Source organism: Musca autumnalis, unplaced genomic scaffold (assembly GCF_047663935.1).
Source record: "Musca autumnalis isolate F117 unplaced genomic scaffold, ASM4766393v1 scaffold_2, whole genome shotgun sequence".
NCBI classification, from domain to species: Eukaryota; Metazoa; Arthropoda; class Insecta; order Diptera; family Muscidae; genus Musca; species Musca autumnalis.
In genome coordinates this window covers 233,990,535-234,010,480 of record NW_027411755.1, presented here as the reverse complement: position 1 = coordinate 234,010,480, position 19,946 = coordinate 233,990,535, and the positions used below count along the sequence as shown (strand labels likewise).

Sequence of the window (19,946 nt, the reverse complement as noted above, 5' to 3'; positions counted from 1 at the left end):
CCAAAGAACTTTTTTTCATAACAATTGAATAAACTTTTACTTTTTTCCTTTGTCTCTACCATTATATAATACCAACTATTTAATATATAGTTATTAAAAAAGGTATATAGCGTTCACTGGTGCATATTGTGCAAATAACATTTAAACACTTACAAACATAACATATTAATAAAAAAAAAAAAAAAACAGCAAGTAATTAATCAAATAAACCTCAAGTTAAAACCAAAATAAATACCATAAAAATAACTTATAATGGATTAATAACCATAATAATAATATTAATAATGGTGTATGAAAAATGAAAACAAAATAAACAACATTGTTGTTTCAATAAAAAAAAATTATTTTGTTTTTTTTCATATACACATAAAAATATGGCCTGCAGCATAAAAACAATTATCAATATCAAAAAAGGAGTAATGAATAATTGTTTTTAATACCAGGCATTTAGTTCTATACTATTTTGCTTGTACTGTTTTTTTGTCTTGTGTTTTTCTTTTTTGTTTTCATAACATTTGTGGTATTCAACAGACCTGGCTTTGATCGAGACGACTTTACCGCCAACGGGCATATTCTCCTTGACATAAATGGGACCGTAAACAGTATGATCCCAAACGGGAGGATTATTGGCACGATCTACAACATCGATTTGAACCTCTACGGTACGTGATAAAGGCGGATAGCCTTTGTCTTGTGCCATGGCTTCTAATTTATAGGTTTCACGCTATTGTTTGTTTAGTATGGTTTATTTTATAGATTTTTTTTGATTTTAGTATAACACACACATACACAGACACGCATGGTTTTGTAACATTCAAAAATTCAAGTTTGTTGACAAAAACCAGGGTTTGGATTTGTTTTGTTTTTGCGTTTTGTTTGGTTAGATGAAATTAAAAAAGATGGACAAAATACAAAAAATTATAGATCATCACTTGTTTAAGGTCATATAAATATATAGCATTAAATGTTTTCAACAAAAATTATTAAAATATATTAAAACTTAAAAAAGATATTTAAATTAAAAAATGTAAATATACCAACACCTAAGTTAAGCAAAATTTAAAAAAATTGTTTCTTATGAAAAATAAAGCTTTTATCAGATTCCTTATTGTGTAAACATTCGTTCATTCTTCATTTTCATAGGCAGTGCAAATTATTATTTGGGGGGTTTACGTTTTTTCGTTTTACCTAAGGAAAAAAATTATTGTCTCGATTTAAGCCCTGTTTTAAATGTTACGTTTTATAAAAAAAATATAATTTTATTTTTTAAGCTACAAAAAGTTCAAAATAATTATCTTATTATTCAAAAAATAGATAAAAATAATATAAATTAAAAATTAATAATGATAATAAAATTTTGTGCAGTTTTTTTGGATTCCACTTAAGCATTACATTCATTATTATTATAAATATTGGTTTTAATATAATTTTTGTTTCTTATAGTTTTTCTCTAATTGCAATTGTTTTTTAACATTTTTTATATAGGTTTATGTATTATAATATTTCTTATAGCAAATATTTTACCTGTATTTTATTGTGTCCTAAACCATAAATGTAGCATTTTATGTATTTTTCAAAGTAGCAATAAATAAATAATTTTTTTTAAAATTATAACAATTAAGCCCTAAGATGAAGAAACCCAACACCATTTGTTTTGTTGTTCTTAATTTTGTAAAAAATATATAGTTTCTTTTCTATAAAATGCGTGGTCATATGAGCTAAAAAACGCGATATTTTTGGAGTGTTTATTTATTAATTTTTTTATTTAAGTGTTTCTTTATTACTTATTATTTCTTTGTTTATTACATATTTTGTATTTAAGTTCGCGCTCAAGGGTATACGATTGAATAAGATGAATGAATACCACAATTATATAGCCAGTGTCTGTAAAATTCTCAAAAGTATCTCGAAATCTGTCCAAAAGCATTAATAATATGTATACGCACCCACGTAATTGGTTTAAAACAGAAATGTTTTTAAATTTATATTTTTTATATAGAACCCTAAAGTCGTGAAGATATATTTCATATTTAACCTCAAATATTCGAATATGTGTAAAATTTGATCGAAAGGCCTACCGGTTTTTGTAGTGCGATTCTCTAACTCATTTTTTGAGTTACCGACAAAAATCGTTAAAATTAAAACTGAAAATTATGAATGAAAAGTTCATATAAAAGTTGACAACACTCTTGCCATTGGTAGAACTTTACGACTACCTTTTATTCAACGCTAGCTTACCGAAAAATATCGTTTACCACCGATTGCCGATTTTTGTCGGTAACTCAAAAAATATGTTAGAGATTCACACCCCAGAGTGGAGAGACTACAAGTATGTGCAGTAGGGCCGTGCATTTTCGACTTTTTTCTCAAAAATTATTTCGTGTTGCATAAATGAATGAAATTTGTCTGTTCACGGCTAATCCACTTCAAAATTACATTATTGTAAAAATATTTTTTTCTCATATAAATCCAAAACGGAAACAAGTAGAAAAGTATCAGTTGGCTTTGCCGACAGAGATATACCCTCAGCCTATGTGAGTTGAAACTTTCATTTACGGACAGATCGAATGTATTTAGGGTATTTTCAGAATTTTGTGGCTCCTTTTGGACATTTAAACCTGCCGACAAAAATTTGGATTAGGATTTAAGTTCAAAAGTGTTGCGGAGGACGTACTTGAAGAAATGAACCGACTTAGGCCATTATGAAAGTGGGTCTTATTTTGGGAGTAATATCTTTTCCATAGATATCTTGCATACGGAAAACAAAATATCGCTGTAAACAGGACCACAACGAACAGCATCGGTATACATTTCCAAAGGATTTTCGAACAGACCCTAAACTGCACTTAAACATAAATGTTGAACTTTTGTGCGGGAGGTACCTTAAGAAGATATGGAACATTTTACAAGTTAAACTAAAGTTGGAAAAAATATTTGTAGATCCAAAGTTTGGACCAAATTGGTTGCCCCGTTCAAGAGATATTCTAGTGACCTTTTTAAAATATTAGGCGGAAGTACCGGAAGTTGTGGAGCGGTATTGCCCATCTTCCAGCCGAAATTAAGTTTGGACAAAATATGACTAAGGCTAAATTTTGGCCCAACTCGTTTGACCATCTTCGAACTGAAACTAAATTTGGACAAAATATGACTAAGGCCAAATTTTGGCCCAACTCGGTTGATCAGTTCGAGAGTTATCGTGCTCTCCTCCACCCACTACATATTGTGCCATACGGCATTTTTACACATTTCGGGCTGTTTTCTCATGAAATATGGACTTGCCCTTGAAAAAACTTTTACCTTCCTAATTGAGGTAGCGAATTCAAGTTGCTTTTACAAAAAACAAAGCGATTTAGATCATAAAGTGGGCTTATCCAAAATTTTGTATGGGAGGTACTCGAAGGAGTGGACAAATATAGTCCGTATACAAACCTGATCTATTTCTGATAGATATAGGGTGTTTTTTTTTTAAGCTAGATAGAACTTTAAATTGTAAAAAGTAACTTAAAAAATTAAATTTTGATGAAACTTTTTTTTATTTGTTTCAGTATACTCTGACAAATCATCATGAATAGACTCACGCTTGAACAACGCTATGAAATTATCCAAATTTACTTTGAAAATCAGTCGTCGATTCGCGCAACTTATAGACGACTTCGTCATTTGTATGGCGTTCAGCGATGAGGCGCATTTTTGGTTTAACGGGTTTGTTAAATTGCCGCATATGGAGTGAAACCAATCCACAAGAGACCCTACAGACTCCATTGCATCCAGAAAAATGCACCGTATGTTGCGGTTTTCACGCTGTGGCATCATCGGACCTTATTTCTTCAAAATTGAGGCCGGAGCTCGCGTTACGGTCAATGGAGATCGTTATTTGTTTGAAAAATTTTGATTACAATTTAATTTTTGCGTTATTTTTTTACAATTTCAAGTTCTATTGGGCTTAAAAAACACCCTTTATATTAGGATTTGTAAAGTATGGACCAAATCGGTTACTCCCTTCAAGAGTTATCGTGCGCACAGTTTTTCCAAACATTTTTGAACATTTGTGGAGAGGTACCTGAAGGAGTGTACCGATATGGCTTATCTTCGAACTTTAACAAAGTTAGGGCAAAATATTACGAGGTAAAATTTTCGGCTAATCGGCAGATCCGTTCGATAGTTATCTTGCGCTCCAACCACTACACACAGTGTCATAGGGGATCTTTTTCCACTTTTTTCTCAAGAAGTATGGACTTGCCCCTGACGAAAATTGTACCGTCGTATGGGGGAAAGTGAATACAAGTTGTTGCAACAAAAATCAGAGCAATTCGAGAGCAGGTACTAAACTGAACTTTTCCAAAATGTGTGTGGGAGGTACCCGAAGGAGTGGACAGATTGAGTCCATATTGGCAACTCTTCTAAGACTGGTAGAAATTTCACCGTGTTCAAAGTATGGACCAAATCGGCTACTCCCTTCAAGAGATATCGTGCGCACAAATTGTCCGAACATTTTCGAACTTTTGTGGGGGAGGTACCCGAAAGAGTGGCCATATGCATTTTAGTCAGGGCTCTACAAGACTATCTATAAGGAAGGTGCTCGGGTGAAAGAGTATTTGGCAGGCACGCTTTATCTTCACTTTGAAGGTAGCATACACAACGTGTTGCCAAAAATGTAAAAACGATGCTAGACGAGTCCATAGGAGGTACCCGAAAGAGGGTCCCGATGCAGTCAAGTGTAACATTACGAGAAAATCGTCGGCCATTATGTCGGTATATAAGGACTTGCCCCCGAAAAAAAACAGGTTACAAAAAAAGGAGTTTTTATAACACGAGACAAGCTTTTAAACTGTACTTTTTCCAAATTTACTCAAAGGTGTATACCGATTTAGTCCATATTCGAAAGCTATCGAAAGCACTATTTTAGCGAACATTTCTTTTGTGGAGGAGATACCGGAAAAATACGACCGATATGGCCTATCTTCGAACTTCAAATAAATATTCCGATACCCAAAATTTGAACCAAATCGCTTGATTCGTTCGAGAGTTATCATGCGCACCGAAAAACTTTCGTCTTTGTAACAGGTTCCAAAAAAGGGGACTTGTTATAATACGAGACAATCTTTTAAACTGTACTTTTTCCAAATTTTATGCCGGAGGACCTTAAAGGTGTATACCGATTTAGTCCATATTCGAAAGCTATCGAACATTTCTTTTGTGGATGAGATACCGGATAAAGTGGGCCGATATGGCCTATCTTCGAACTTCAAATAAATATTACGATACCCAAACGATTCGTTCGAGAGTTATCATGCGCAACAGTCAGCCAGACAGACAGACGGACGGACATGGATCAATCAACTCCAAATTGTCTGTATCGGATCTGGCCTGGGCAACACCGCGTAGTTCCAGGCGCCATTTGAAATTTGTTTTGGAAAGTTTGACTGTTTTGAGCATAGTCTTACTCAGAACAGTTTGCCGCACGACCATTTTATGTATTGTTTATAATAAAATGAAAAAATCACTTTACAAAAAATAGAAGAATTTCGAGCTGGATAATCAACACAAGAGTGTGTCGATCAAACTAAATCTTTGTATGTCGATTAAGGACCATCCTATAGGACTATGAAAAACTAGTTAATTGAATTTAACCGCGGTCGGCACTCGCGTAAATACGAAGGTTGTGAGTGTCGCCCAAAATCGATTGTGGTGCCAGAAAAAAATATGCCGTTCATGAGCGGATAATGCGAGATCGCCATGGTAATTTCTTCCACCAACTAACATTTGACATTGCATAAACATCTGGCCGCATTAATGTATTTTTCTCGTTAGATCCAGCAAAATTGGACAATCGCTCGAAAAAAGGCTCCTGTAAATTGGTTCAAAGAAATTGTGCATAAAATCGCTCGCGGTGCTTCAAACGACGTTTGTAAGATCGTCACAGACGAATGTTGGATCTATGCATAGGAGCCTTTAACAACAGCAGGAATCGGCCGTTTGGGTCTTCGAAATCGAGCCAAATCAAATGAAAGTTGTTCGTGTAAGAAGCACTTCGAAGCAAAAGGTTGTCTGTTTCTTCAGAAAAAACTGACCGTATGGCGACTATACGACTTGAGAAATATTGGAGGTTAATTCTAAGAAATTCGAAAAACGAACAACAGAAGACAAATCATTCTGCATCATGACAATGCGGGCTCTCATACATCGATTCAAACCAGCACCTGTTTGACCGGACAAAACGTGGAATTGATGGGTCATCCGCCGTACAGCCTTGACTGGGGATCCAATGACTTCATTTGATTCCAGCACATCATGAAAAAAGGCCTGGTCAACGATTTTTGTTGCCTGAAGATGCTGTTAAAGCATTCAAAAACCACGTTTTGGAGGTGTCTCATTCGGAGTGGAAAAGTGCTTCGCCAATAAGTTTGAGCGCACGAAAAAGTATATAAATCATGCTGGAGACTACTTAAGAAAACCATAAAACCATTTCTGATGGTAAATATTCGCGTTTTCATTGTTAGGCCAGATAGTTATCGTTCAGCCCTCATATGTATGTATGGCACTGTACCCAGCAAAAAAAGTCCTCCAAAAATCCTGGGTTTTGTAAGGGATTTTTGGCAGCCGTAACTACTCACAAACCCCCTTTCTTCCCCATTATTTTTACAAGAGTATGTCGCATTTAGTTCCTAGTTATTTCTGTGGTCACTAGAAGTTGAAAAGTAAAGTGAAAAAAATTCTATTTTTAGAACAGTTGATGTAGAGAATTCGTTTTTAATTTCATCACACTTCTTACTTTTATTGTACTTTATTTTATTTCGTGGTCTGCCCGAATTGAACCCAAGAACCCTTTGATTTCTAGGCAAAGGCACTACACACTGTGCAACGCACACGAATATTAAGGGTTGCTTAAGAACTTAAATGTGCAGTGCACATATGCAACACGAACTGTTATTTTTTAATTAACAAGAACTCTCGTGCCGACGGTGAGCGTTGAACACACAATCCTAGGATTTATAGTCGGACACACACACATTGTACCACCGTCCACATTACTTGGTGAGGAGTAAAGTAAGTAGGTTTGCCTTGTAAATTTTTTAAGAAGTAGCCTTTTCAGATTACTTCTAATGCGAAAAGAAGCTTGTTTACATTAGTTTGTAATGGGTTACCTAATGACTAACGGATGCGAGATTTTGCTGGGTAGATACAATGTGCTTATTATTTAAATATACGGTCAAAAAATATTTTTTAATTTTAATTTTCAAAAATATAATATATTTTTGAAAAAAAATATACCAATAAGGCGTTACAGTATCTATTAGAATATCTAATTTTTTTGTTACACCTATGTTTTTCTTTTAATAATTATAATAATATTAATTTCAGATTAAGATTATGCTGTCATAATTATCTTTATAAAATTAAAAATTCTTTTGCAATATTGAAAAAATATTTTAAAATGAATATTATTGAAGCTAAATGACTTGTTCATATTTGTCCGGATATTAGTCATTTACTTCTTATTGAAATATTCCGCCTAAAAGCATACTCTGATTAATGTTTCCTTTTTAATTTATGCTGAGATGTAGATGACGTTCTCCAAACTTAAAAATTAATATAAAAAACTTTAACATTATCGTTTCTTCTTTAATAACCTTTTCGTAATCAGCGTTTTCTTTATCATATGACCACACATTTTAGTTAGTTTTCAATTTGTTTTTTTTTTTACCAAATCAATCCATTATATTTTTTGTTGTTTACCAAACCTTATCCATGATGTCATGAAAGGACTAAAATGTTTTTGAAAAAAATTAATATAACATTATGAGGAAAGGATCCATAGCCAATAAAAATTTTAATTGCTGAGTATATTCTTGCGCAAAGTTGTCAATAAAATTGTGTGTTAATAATGAGTTATATTTTTGGTGAATCAGCTTCAAGAGGAAGGACATAAAGGGAAATAATACGAATCAGTGGACAACAGGGTGTTATAATTATGCAAAATTTCAAAAATCTATATTATTTTGCACACAATACACCCTGTGAAAAAAATGTAAACACACACATAACAAAAATAAATAAGATATTCCTTCATTCACAAGGAATTTCTGTGTGTTCTGGGGTTTTGTTGGTAACAAAACTATGCGAAAAATATGTGTTGAATTTTGTTGATTTTAGCTAAGACATCTGCAGACATGCACACAGAATTTTAAAAAAATCTCCAATTTTATTTCACCAGTAATATTTGTGCCCCTGGTCGTGGTGGGGTTTCTTTGGTACTGCTTCCTTTTTCTGGTGAGTTCACAAAAATATTGCAAGAAAAAACAACGTAGCCAGATGTCATTGCTGTAGCGTTTATGTAAAAATTCCCTTCTTAATAATTAAAGGGAAAACAAAGGGATATCTGCTGCAAAAATAATATCCCTTTTCAAAAGCTTTCTTATAAAACTGTTAATGTTAATTTACATAGAGAGGTAGAAGAAAAGGAAAATTAGTCGGTTTGCCAACATTTTTGTTTCAATGTTATGTAAGGATAATGTTAAACTAATTAGATTAGCTGAACAATGTTTACATTAACAGAGTATGTGATAAGAAATACTAACAAAAGGAAATTTCTTTTTTGTTAATGTAGGTAATTACATAGCTGATGATTACATGTTAGCATTATTAGTTTTAGTTTTTTTTTCTTTGGAGAAGTAGAAAGCTGTTGTTGTTATTGTTGAAAATAAAAATACCAACCTTGCCTTAACCGATGTTACAACCGTACCCACAGTGACATTTTCACGTATATGTATTGGCCCATAAACACTTTTATCCCAAATAGGTGGCTTATTATTGCGATCGACAACATCTAATTCAACATCTACATCGGCATATGATGGCGGTTCGCCACGATCTGAGGCACGTACACGCAAACGATAACGTTCACGCTGTTTGGGTGAAATGATGAGTAGGATTATATGGTAAATTATTTGTTTTTCTTTTAATTTTGTCGTTGTTGCAAATATAATGTAGGTATGTAGTTTAAATACAAATGTAATGTTAAATGTAGTTTAGAGGGGGAAGGCAAATGTTATTTTGTTGTTATCCAGCGGCGAAGATGAGATTTAACATTTAACGCACATTAAAATGTTACTGATAACATTGATTCTAAGGATATTTTGAAATTTCCCAATTTAGGTTTGTGTCTGGGATAGTTTGCGGTTTTTTGTTTTTACACATGTATTTAACATTTTGCTGAGGGGTTAATGGCATTGCTATTTTTTGGTCATTTAGATTATGTACCATGTTTAAGGGTTATGTTTTTTGTATTTAGTTTCGTTAAAATATAAATAAGGGTTAAAATTAAAAATGTATAAAATTAAATGAAAACATAAATGAAAAAGAATTAAAGTTCTTTACTAAGGATGTTGGGATTAGTTATGTTAATCTTCTCGGTTTTGGATGTAAACGAATATATATTTATTTGTTGTATAGCTATTGTAGCCTAACATATAAGTACACTGAGAGGCAATTTAGGAAAGTTCATGTGGTACAATTTAAGAAAGTTAAATATTTATTAAAAACATTTGCAGGAATGAGAGGAATGTAAACTTCTGTATTCAAAAAGTAATCAATATTGGTCATCAATGAGATGTTCGTATAGTTTCAAGAGATTCGTTTTGAAATATAATAAAAACAATGAGTTGGTGTAAAAAAGTGTTCCAAGAAGAACAAAAATATTTCAGGGCTAAAAACAAATTCTTAAAAAAATTATGAATCATATGCAGAATATTCTGGCCATCTACAATCTTCAACGCTGATCTTTGGAGAAAAACAATGAGACGCCAATAAATATACAAATTAAGAAAAGGAAGTGACACTCTACGCAAACCGCCACAAAGTATTTGAAGAAAAGAAGAACGAGGCAGACCTACAACTATATGGCGACGAACAATTCTCTCAGACATCAAGAAAGTTCATATTACCTTTGATGAAATAAAAACATATTGAAATGTTAAAATCTTGTAGGAACCCTATGCTCCCTAGATCAGAAATAAGGGAATAATAAAAAAATATTACAATTTTACTTCAGATACACTGAGGGTAATTTTTTAGGTCATGGCAAATTCGAAGTATTCTGACAGAAGTTTTGTGGTCTTCAGAGACAGATATCTCGCACGTATTGAGGCTTTGATGGCAGAAGGGATCATTTTGTCAGGCTCATATTCTGTTGGTAATTTGGTTAACTTTAAGAGGCAAATGCCATTTTTGTGCAAGTGTAAATTAGGTGTAAATCAACTATCCTCGATGTTAGCACGCTCAGCATACACCGTAGAATTTAAGGCAGGATTTGATAAGGTTCACATTTCTAACTGAACGATCCATTGAACAGTTCCCTGTAAAATTTGGGAATTTGGCAACAGCATTTTAGCGAAAATAGCCTATACTGAACAACACCATCTACACCCCAAATATATAATATTATAAATGCTGGAAATCACCACCAATTGTAGAAATAATTGGATATAGGTGGCGGTAAACCATAATTGAGATGGAATATTCTTTATGGACATGTAGTCGCGACACTTATTGTGAATACTGGGAATATTAACGAAGACACCCACCATAGCACAGCACCACTTACACTCCATAAATTCAAATTTTATGGACCGCATGCGCCTCCTACTGTAGAAATAATAAAATGGGAATTTTGACAATATCCAAAATAGAATTTTCAGAACCTACAATTATTTTAATGGGTGCCACCGTGATGCAATTGTATGCACACCTGCCTTGCACTCATAAGGTCTGCGGTTCTAATTCCAAAATATATAACAATATAAATGCTGTAAATCGCACCCAATTGTATAAATAACTAGATATAGATGGCGGTGATGGCATAATTGAGAGACATGTTTGACAAACTTAAGCTGGGCAAGATGGAGTTTAAAAAAGTTTCTTATTGTGAATACTGGGAATATTATTGAAGACACCCACCACAGCACAGCACCAGCTACACTCCATAAATTAAAATTTTATGGACCGCATGTGCCTTCTACCGTATAAATAATTAGATGGGAATTTTGAAAATCTCCAAAATAGAATTTTCAGAAACAAAAATGATTTTCAGAAACAAACATTATTTTTATGTGTGCCACCGTGGTGCAATGTACACCCGTCGTGCACTCTGCGGTTCGAATCCTAGGCCAAGCAACATCAACACAAGATAACCCAAAGCTGCTGTGAAACATCTGGACTTATTATCGTGTCATATACCGCGCTGATTAAAGGACTGTAATGGACAAACTTATTAATGTATCTTGGTATTTGTACCTTTATTAATGAGCCGCGAACGTATGGCGAATGTGGATGAACCAATCAAAAATATGAGTCCCTTCTTCAGATACAAAACATTGTTACTGCAAGTGACTGAAGCAAAGTCAAAAATGCAACTACATCGCGGAAAGAACGGCTGATAATGCCGATTTGGATGATGATATTGAAGCATAGATGGCGTTAATGAAATTATGCTAACATAGCCGTTTCACCAACCATCAACATTGGCTATTGTAAATAGTAAATGTTAAGTAGGTGATAGGTGGGTATAGTCAATAAATATACAATTTATAGAATCCATATACCCCTACTGTAAAAATAATTTTGGTGTTTGGTATATCCTACAGTAATGGTCATGAAAGCTCAACTCGAAAGCGAATTAATTAATTAAAACAAAAATTCACTATAAATGACCTTCGCCTTAAACATTTTCGGAGAGAGCAGCCAGTCGATTTTATTAAGAATACAACATGGCATGACAATGGCAAAACATTGCCCATTCCATGCAAACAGCCGCAAAATCAGTACTTGGATACCAGACACCTCCACCAAGGAATCCATGGTATGACCAGGAGGGTCGTGCTGCTACCGAAGACAAAAAATGCGGAATATAGGGCTACTTTACAATCAGTAGCAACGTGTAGCGCACGAGAGAGGTATCGGGAGAAAAGGAGAGAGGAGAAACGACTTTTCCGCAGGAAAAAGAGAGATATGGAAAAGCGGGAGTGTGAACAAATCGAGATGTACATTAGACAGAATGAAGTCCGAAAATTCTACCAAAGAGTGAAACATCAAACTGATGGCTTTGGAACTGTCACATCCTCCTGTAGAGACCAGCAAGGTAATCCGGTAGCTGATGCAGATAGTGTGGTAAGGATACGGAAAGAGCATTTTTCCAAACTGTTGGTATCCAATAGTAGCGAAGTCGACGAAGATACCACGGATATAATCCCAGAAGATGGTATTGAATGTATACCACCCGGCCAAGATGAGGTAAAGACAGCAATAAACCGACTGATGAATAATAAGGAAGAAGGAGCTGATGGTCTACCAGCCGAGCTTTTTGAAACCAAAGGCGACACGCTGATAAGGTGTATGCATCAGCTAGTTAGCTCCATCTGGCAGGAAGAACGCTTACCCGACGATTGGAACCTGAGCATCCTGTGTCCCGTCCATAAGAAAGGAGATAAGACTTTATGCTACAACTATAAGGGCATAAGTATTCTCCCTATCGCCTAAAAGATAGTGTCAGGGATATTGTGCGAACGACTAAAGCCCATGGTAAACGAAATAATTGGACCATACCAATGTGGCTTTAGACCTGGCAAGTCCATCGTTGACCAGATATTTACCCTGCTGCAAATCCTGGAAAAGACCCAAGAGATGCAGATCGACACCTACCACCTTTTTGTCAATTATGAAGCAGCCTTCGACACCCCGCTACGTTCAAAGGTATTCCAAGCCATGTCTGAATTTGGTATCCCCGCAAAGCTCATTCGGCTTTGTAAAATGACTCTAACTGACACAAGATCTTCAGTTAAAATAGGAAAGAACCTCTCCGAAGAGTTTTGGTTTTGCTATACAACGACATCAATATAGCTTAACGTATCGAGATGCATCGATTGCGTTGGCTATGCCATATAATAAGAATGAGCGATAATGAACCCGCTAAAACGGCGTATAAATTCGAGCCACATGACGGTGCATGCAGAATTGGCAGGCCAAAGAATATATGGCGCAAACAAGTGGATGAAGAGATGACAAGGCGCTGTATTCCAAAAAGCGAAGCACTAAACAGAGAGAATTGGAGTAAGTAGTAAGTACCTTTAGTCATTTCGGGACCCATTATACACTAGACAGACGGCATCGTTAATTTGCATTAACTGCCTTAATTAAAATTAATTCCTGCATTATCCACATTCTTAATTCACAAAATCAAAGTGAATTTAAACTGAATTTAGGTATTTCAATATGGCAATACTGTAGAAAAGAGCCCATGTTGATGTAAGGGAGAGTGCATATTCATGCTCTGAGACACAATTTACATAGCAAACATAAAAATAAATAAATTGAGGCGATGTAACGAGGATGTGATTTACATTTATTTAACAATGACCATATTTACATTAGGAAATTTTTCTTGCGGCAATTGTCAGTTTAATGGAGAGAGAGGTAAGGCATATGGTAACCCTTTGCCTCTCAACACCCTCTCTCACCTACAAACTGACAATTGCTGCAAGGAAAATTGCCTAATGTAAACATGGACAATGTGGCCGCGTCTGAATGATTAAGGAAACGAACGTGAAAGGTCGACGTGAGTGTGGAATTAAATGAAGAAAATGCATTATACAAATCAAAGGAATTATATGCACGGCTGGAACTATATGAACTAAAGGTACTATATAAATGCAAGAGCCGAATATAGTTCCAAAGTTCCTTGTGCAGAATAGTTCCTTGGAACTAGTTCGTTCCGGAACTACACAACTCTACTAATTACCTGTAGCAAAACCTTCATTGGGATTCCAGAACAAACTTCAAAATTTGTAGACATTTGTAAAAGGTTGTAGAAAATCTTGACAATGACGATTTTGTGCCCAAGATTTAAAGATCCAGATAAAGGATCCAGAATGGTACACTGATCAATAGAAACTATTTGGTGGGTATAGCTGCCAACAGATGGCATCGTGTAAAAATTTAAGCAATGAACCTCTTTAACAATAAGTCCTTGTTACACTAGCGAGTTTCTTGAAACGAATAATAGGAAGAGGCAACAGCAAACACAGAAAACCATGTACAGCGATTTCACTATCTTATATCCCTCGCCTATAAACTCGAAGTCGCCATGCTGAAACAGCGCTACTGTGACCTTCGCTATATCCAATTAAGTGTGACAAAAATCTTCAATTTTCGTTGCAAGACAGATTTCGTACATGTCTGCAAAAAATTTCCGGGTCTGGATTAGCCAGCCTAGTTGACTAAGAATCGTGCACTAATCAAGAAAAATTTATTGAATTCTCTGGCGATGGGGAAATTCGAACCAAACTGTAAACTTTTTAGGACTCAATAGATTTTTAAACCAATTTTAAATTATTTACGAGCCCATCAATTTTATTTATATATATTTTTTAAATTGTACCATAACACATTCCAAAAATTGCCACAAATTGAAGAATATTTTATTTTTTACCTAACATCAAATAATGAATTTGTTAGCAGATGGGATTACAACAGACATTGAAACATTGAGTAGCTAAAATCTGCTTTTGGTATAAGTTTATGCGATTATAGAAGTTCTTAGGAGATGAGTCTTGTTTCTTATTATTATTTCATTTGATTTGCATACAACAACAATGGCTAATTTATGTTTGTGCTGTTAAGACATTCAACAACAATCGTGGTGAAGTTCTATATAACTCTCTTTCACTAGAGAGGATCTCAGAAGCATGTAACCCTAATTCATTAATCATTTACTTACAGGATAACAACCCTTTTGTAAGGTTATGAGATATATGTTTAAAACGTTTGTTGTTTGTTTTTTCAATATATATGGAAATTAAGAGAAAAAAAATGAAAGTTAGGAAACGAAATTTCTTAGAAGACGAAAAACCTAAAACATATATTTATTTTTATAGAATTAAATAAAACTGAAAAATAACTTAAATATTACAAAAGGTGCAAGTAACATAAAACATTAAAAAACCTTTGATAAGAGATTAACACTTATACACTTTATAGTTTATTTGGATATAATTTTCTATATAGAATTGTTAGGCATGCTTCCGTCAAAAATCTCGAGACTTTCAAAAATTGTGTTTAGTCTCTCAAAAAGATTAACAAGCAAAGGAAATAAGGGGAATGGATACTGGGGATAATAATAGAAAAAAAGAAAATAATTGATACAAAAATAAAGATAACATTGCCATAATTTTGTGGTTTATGTTTCTTCAAAAATCTCATTGAAACATAGATTATAATATATATGAAAATGCCACATAATTGTTAATAATAAATATATTTTTATATAGCTAAAATTCATAAATGGAGGATTTTTTTTCTTGGTGGTTAGGTTATGGATGTTTGTACTTAAAACTAAGTTTAAAATATATTTGGCGTGTTTGTTCTTTTTTTAATATTTACAAAAAAGCCTGACCCAAAACCCTTTTCTTTGCAACACTTTGTGTGTTTTCTTTTTGTTTGCTTGGGAAAAAATGTTAAAAAATCAATTTATGTTTTGCTTTTTTTGGTTACCATTCCATTGCATTAAAGCCAATTGATTTTCATATTCGATATGATTCTCATATTCATAACTAAACTAAAGCAAAACTTATAGGTCTGAACAAAACAAAAACGAGAACTAAAAACTCTTATATGAAATAAAAATATTTGTTTTACATTTCTTTCAAAAATTGTTTTTAAATTTGTTTCAAAAAAATTTGCACTGCTTACTTGTTACCTAATAATCCGTTTTTTTTCGGTCTCTTTCTTTTGGGGTTTAGTATCAAAAATTTCCATTTCAACTTAACTTACAAAAATTATATTTTCTCTTTCTTTTTTTTTTTCTTTTTTGGAATTAGTTGCAAATAATTAGAAATAAACCATAAATGAGTTACAGCAACCCAAACTACATTTGAAATTTTGATTTTTTCATTCTTTTTTACCAACTGAAAATGGTGCAGTTAACGAACAGAATATTTTAAATAAAAAATTTTAACTAATTTCCATTGTATAGCGCATTTGTATTAGAAAAAAGCCATTAAAACTATAAATATTTGTAATGAAAAATAAAATCTAAAATCCCTATCAGAGATGTTTGGGAGTGACCCTATTCTCGGAGGTTTTAAGAGAAATACTTTTCGTGTTTTTTTTTTATATTTATCGTCCAAACCGAATGTTAGTAATTTTAAATAATGATATTTTGGTTAGTTTCGTTTTTACTGTAGTTAAAAAAGTTATTAGGTTAAACATTTTATTGCATAACACTGGAGAAGTGGTAGACCGCAAAAGACCTATTGAATAATTGTTGAGCAACATTAAAATAGAAGATAATTTTGTGTTTTAATCCAGAACGGAATTCATCTAAACTATTTGATTATCGATTTTAGAGCTCTTTAATGTGGATTATTGTCAAATGGTGGTACCGTAGCAAAATGTGGGCCAAAAAGCCATTAATTTTTATTTATATAGAAATTCCCCCTAAAAGTTTGGTCATCAATAAATGTTTTTATCAGAAACAAGACCTTTTTAAACTGAGGCGCAAATGCCAATATAATACCAATGCGACAATCGTTGATGGTAAATGTAGCCACGCTTTCGGACAAAGATCCTATTCATTGATTATTTCGACTATTTGTTAGCCGACACCACTAAAGTTTTCGGAAAAATTTCAATAACGCCAGAGGAGGATATTTAAATAAATGAATTATCCGTTTGAAGAATGTGTGACACAAAATTTCAATCTCCGGACTGTGATATAATGATTCGCATTAAAGAGAAAATGACCGGAAATATTGAGACAGGTCTTTTATGGTGTTGATTCATTCATTAATTTTTCCCAGCAGAACAACCATAGTTATTTTAACATTTAGATATAGATGGCGTTTATGTCAATGTACTGGATTTAGTCCATTCGAAAACCATCTGATGAGGTCTTAACCCTCTCATCCCCGATGTTACATATAAGCATATATATATATATATTCTACTTTGAATTTTTTCTCAAAAGTATACTCAGAAGGGCTGTTTGACCTTGTAACAACAAAAAATATCAGTTATGTCTCGATTAACATAAATACGGTGCATTATTTTGTTTAAAGTCTAGCACATCAATGCAAATTCAAATTCGTTGTGTACAGTCCAAATTACTCTAATCTTTTCTAAATCAAAATATACGAGTTTTATGTAGAATTTTAGTTCTGATGCTTCAAAAGTATGGCCAAAAGAACACTCCTGAACGATAAAAACATTTTTATTTACACAATTTCACAAAATATTGACCAAATAAATTGTAGAAATAATGTACTGTATTTTCTGAAACAGGGGGAGTAACGCCCCGCAATTTTTGTTATAACTTAGTTTTGACATATACTTTAATTATATGTTTTCAAAAAAAAAAAAAAAAAAAAATATTGGCTCAAGGAAAAAAATTGGGGATCAGAGGGTTAATATCTTCAAGCTTCCAAAGAAGAGATAATAACCGTAAATATTGAGACAGGTCTTTTATGGTGATGATTCATTAATTTTTCCCAGAAGAACAACCATAATTATTTTAACATTTAGATATAGATGGCGTTTATGTCAATGTACTGGATTTGGTCCATTCGTCAACCATCTCCGATGAGATCTTAATATCTTCAAGCTTCCAAAAATGATCCAATCCCAAACATAATCCAATACAGAAATTTTACTAAATGTTTTTTAATTGATAATTACGCAAAATGTATATCGCAGCTTTTTAATTTTGCTAGTCTAAAAATAGAACGCACAAAACGATGTAAGAACTTCTTTGTGAGAATTGCTGACAACAGGTGGCGACGATCAGTAAAGGTTTTTAACAACAATATCCAATTAATTGTGACAAAACCTTTCAACTGACGTTGCAAAACAAATCTCAAATGTGTGGAGATATGTTGAAGTTTATAGAAATTTTAGTGCAAAAAGATTTGTGTGCCAACGATTCCAAGATGCAGATTGGACAGCTTATTTGGCTTAAAGTCGTGCATTGATCAAGAAAAAAATCTATATGGAAAACTGAACTGCCAGGTGTAGTGGGAAAATACGAACTCAGCTGAAAAGTCAATAAAATGGCCTTCGGTTTTAGTCAGTTTTTTTCTTCTATTGTATTCATTCTCACATTTTCCTCAGAAGCATAACCAGAATAAATTTAAAATCACTGTAAAATTACTGTAAAAACACTTGCGTTATCCGATTCATCAACCATCACTGATGAGTTATATCACACCAGAGACTGAAAGACTCGCTGCAATTCGATTAAAAGCAAAATTCTTCAATATCAGCTTTATTTGAGCTCATGCTCCCACTGAAGGCAAGGACGAACAGACCAAACATATATATTTTAGGAGCGCTTAGAAGAAACTAATGGCCGTCGCCTTGCCCAAGACATTAAAATTATACTAGGTGATTTTAAAGCCAAAATTGGAAAGGAGAATGTCTTTGGCCCAACAGTCGAGAAATTCAGTCTCCACAGTGAAACATCTGACAATGAGGCTGATGGACTTCGCAGCTGCAAAAAACATGGTAGTAAGCAGCACCACATTTAAGCATCTCGATATTCATAGAGGCACCTGGCTGTCTCCAGATCAAAGAACAAGAAATCAAATTGATCACGTTGTGATAGATGGAAGACATGCATCTAGCGTGTTGCATGTACGATCGTTCGGTGGTGAAAACATAGATTCGGACCACTACCTTGTTGCAGCAAAGGTACGTACCAGATTAAACGTTGCAAACAAAGTGCGAACAGACACAACACGGAAGTTAGACATCGGTAAGCTGCAATCACAACAGATAGTCACAGCATATTCCACTCAACTGGCCCAACTGCTTAATCAGAGCACTCCTCGTCCCGATAACACATCAGGACAATGGCAAAACATTGCCCACTCCATGCAAACAGTCGCAAAATCAGTACTTGGATACCAGAGATCTCCACTAAGGAATACATGGTATGACCAGGAGTGTCGTGCTGCTATCGAAGGGAAAAACCTCTCCATCTGGCCGGAAGAACGCGTACCCGACGATTGGAACCTGGGCATCCTGTGTCACGTCCATAAGAAAGGAGATAAGACTTTATGCTCCAACTATAGGGGCATAAGTCTTCTCCCTATCGCCTACAAGATAGTGTCAGGGATATTGTGCGAACGACTAAAGCCCATGGTCAACGAAATAATTGGACCATACCAATGCGGCTTTAGACCTTGCAAGTCCACCATTGACCAGATATTTACCCTGCGGCAAATTCTGGAGAAGACCCAAGAGATGCAGATCGACACCTACCACCTTTTTGTCGATTATAAAGCAGCCTTCGACAGCCCACTACGTTCAAAGGTATTTCAAGCAACGTCTGAATTTGGTATCCCCCCAAACCCATTCGGCTTTGTAAAGTGACTCTAACTGACACAAGATCTTCAGTTAAAATAGGAAAGAACCTCTCCGAAGAGTTTTGTACCAAAAGAGTTTTAGGCAAGGAGACAGCCTTTCGTGTGATCTTTTCAACATCCTGCTAGAAAAGGTTATACGAGAGGCAAACGTCAAAAGAAGTGGCACAATTTACACCAATAGCCACATGTTACTTGCTTATGCTGATGATATAGACATCATGGGACGATATGTAAAAGAAGTAACCGATACTTTTATGAAGGTCGAAGGAGAATCTGCTAAAGTGGGTCTGGCGGTAAACGGCGAGAAGACCAAGCTGATGGTGTCGACGCGCACTGCGTCCATTGAGATCGGACCAACTGTTGAAGTTGGTTCCTATAATTTTGAGGTAGTTAAAGACTTCGTATACCTCGGCACCGCCGTAAACACAACAAACGACATCAGTTGTGAAATAAAAAGGAGAATTGTATTGGCCAACAGATGCTACTTTGGCTTAAGTAAGCACTTTAAAAACAAAGCCACAACTCATCAAACAA

The 19,946-nt window shown here is 34.3% G+C and overlaps 1 protein-coding gene across 14 annotated transcripts in view; it reads right to left on the bottom strand.

Moving 5' to 3' along the window:
• The window catches only part of CadN (neural cadherin), a 792,724-nt gene that overhangs the window by 311,123 nt on the left and 461,655 nt on the right, over positions 1–19,946 (bottom strand). For 9 of the 14 annotated variants that reach the window (XM_073971019.1, XM_073971024.1, XM_073971026.1 and 6 more), the window contains one exon: positions 534–724. In XM_073971019.1, the coding sequence (XP_073827120.1) occupies positions 534–724 (191 nt within the window). Of the gene's footprint in view, positions 1–533; positions 725–8,711; positions 8,907–19,946 lie in introns of all 14 variants that reach the window. The other 5 variants (XM_073971023.1, XM_073971025.1, XM_073971028.1 and 2 more) reach the window with 2 other exon arrangements.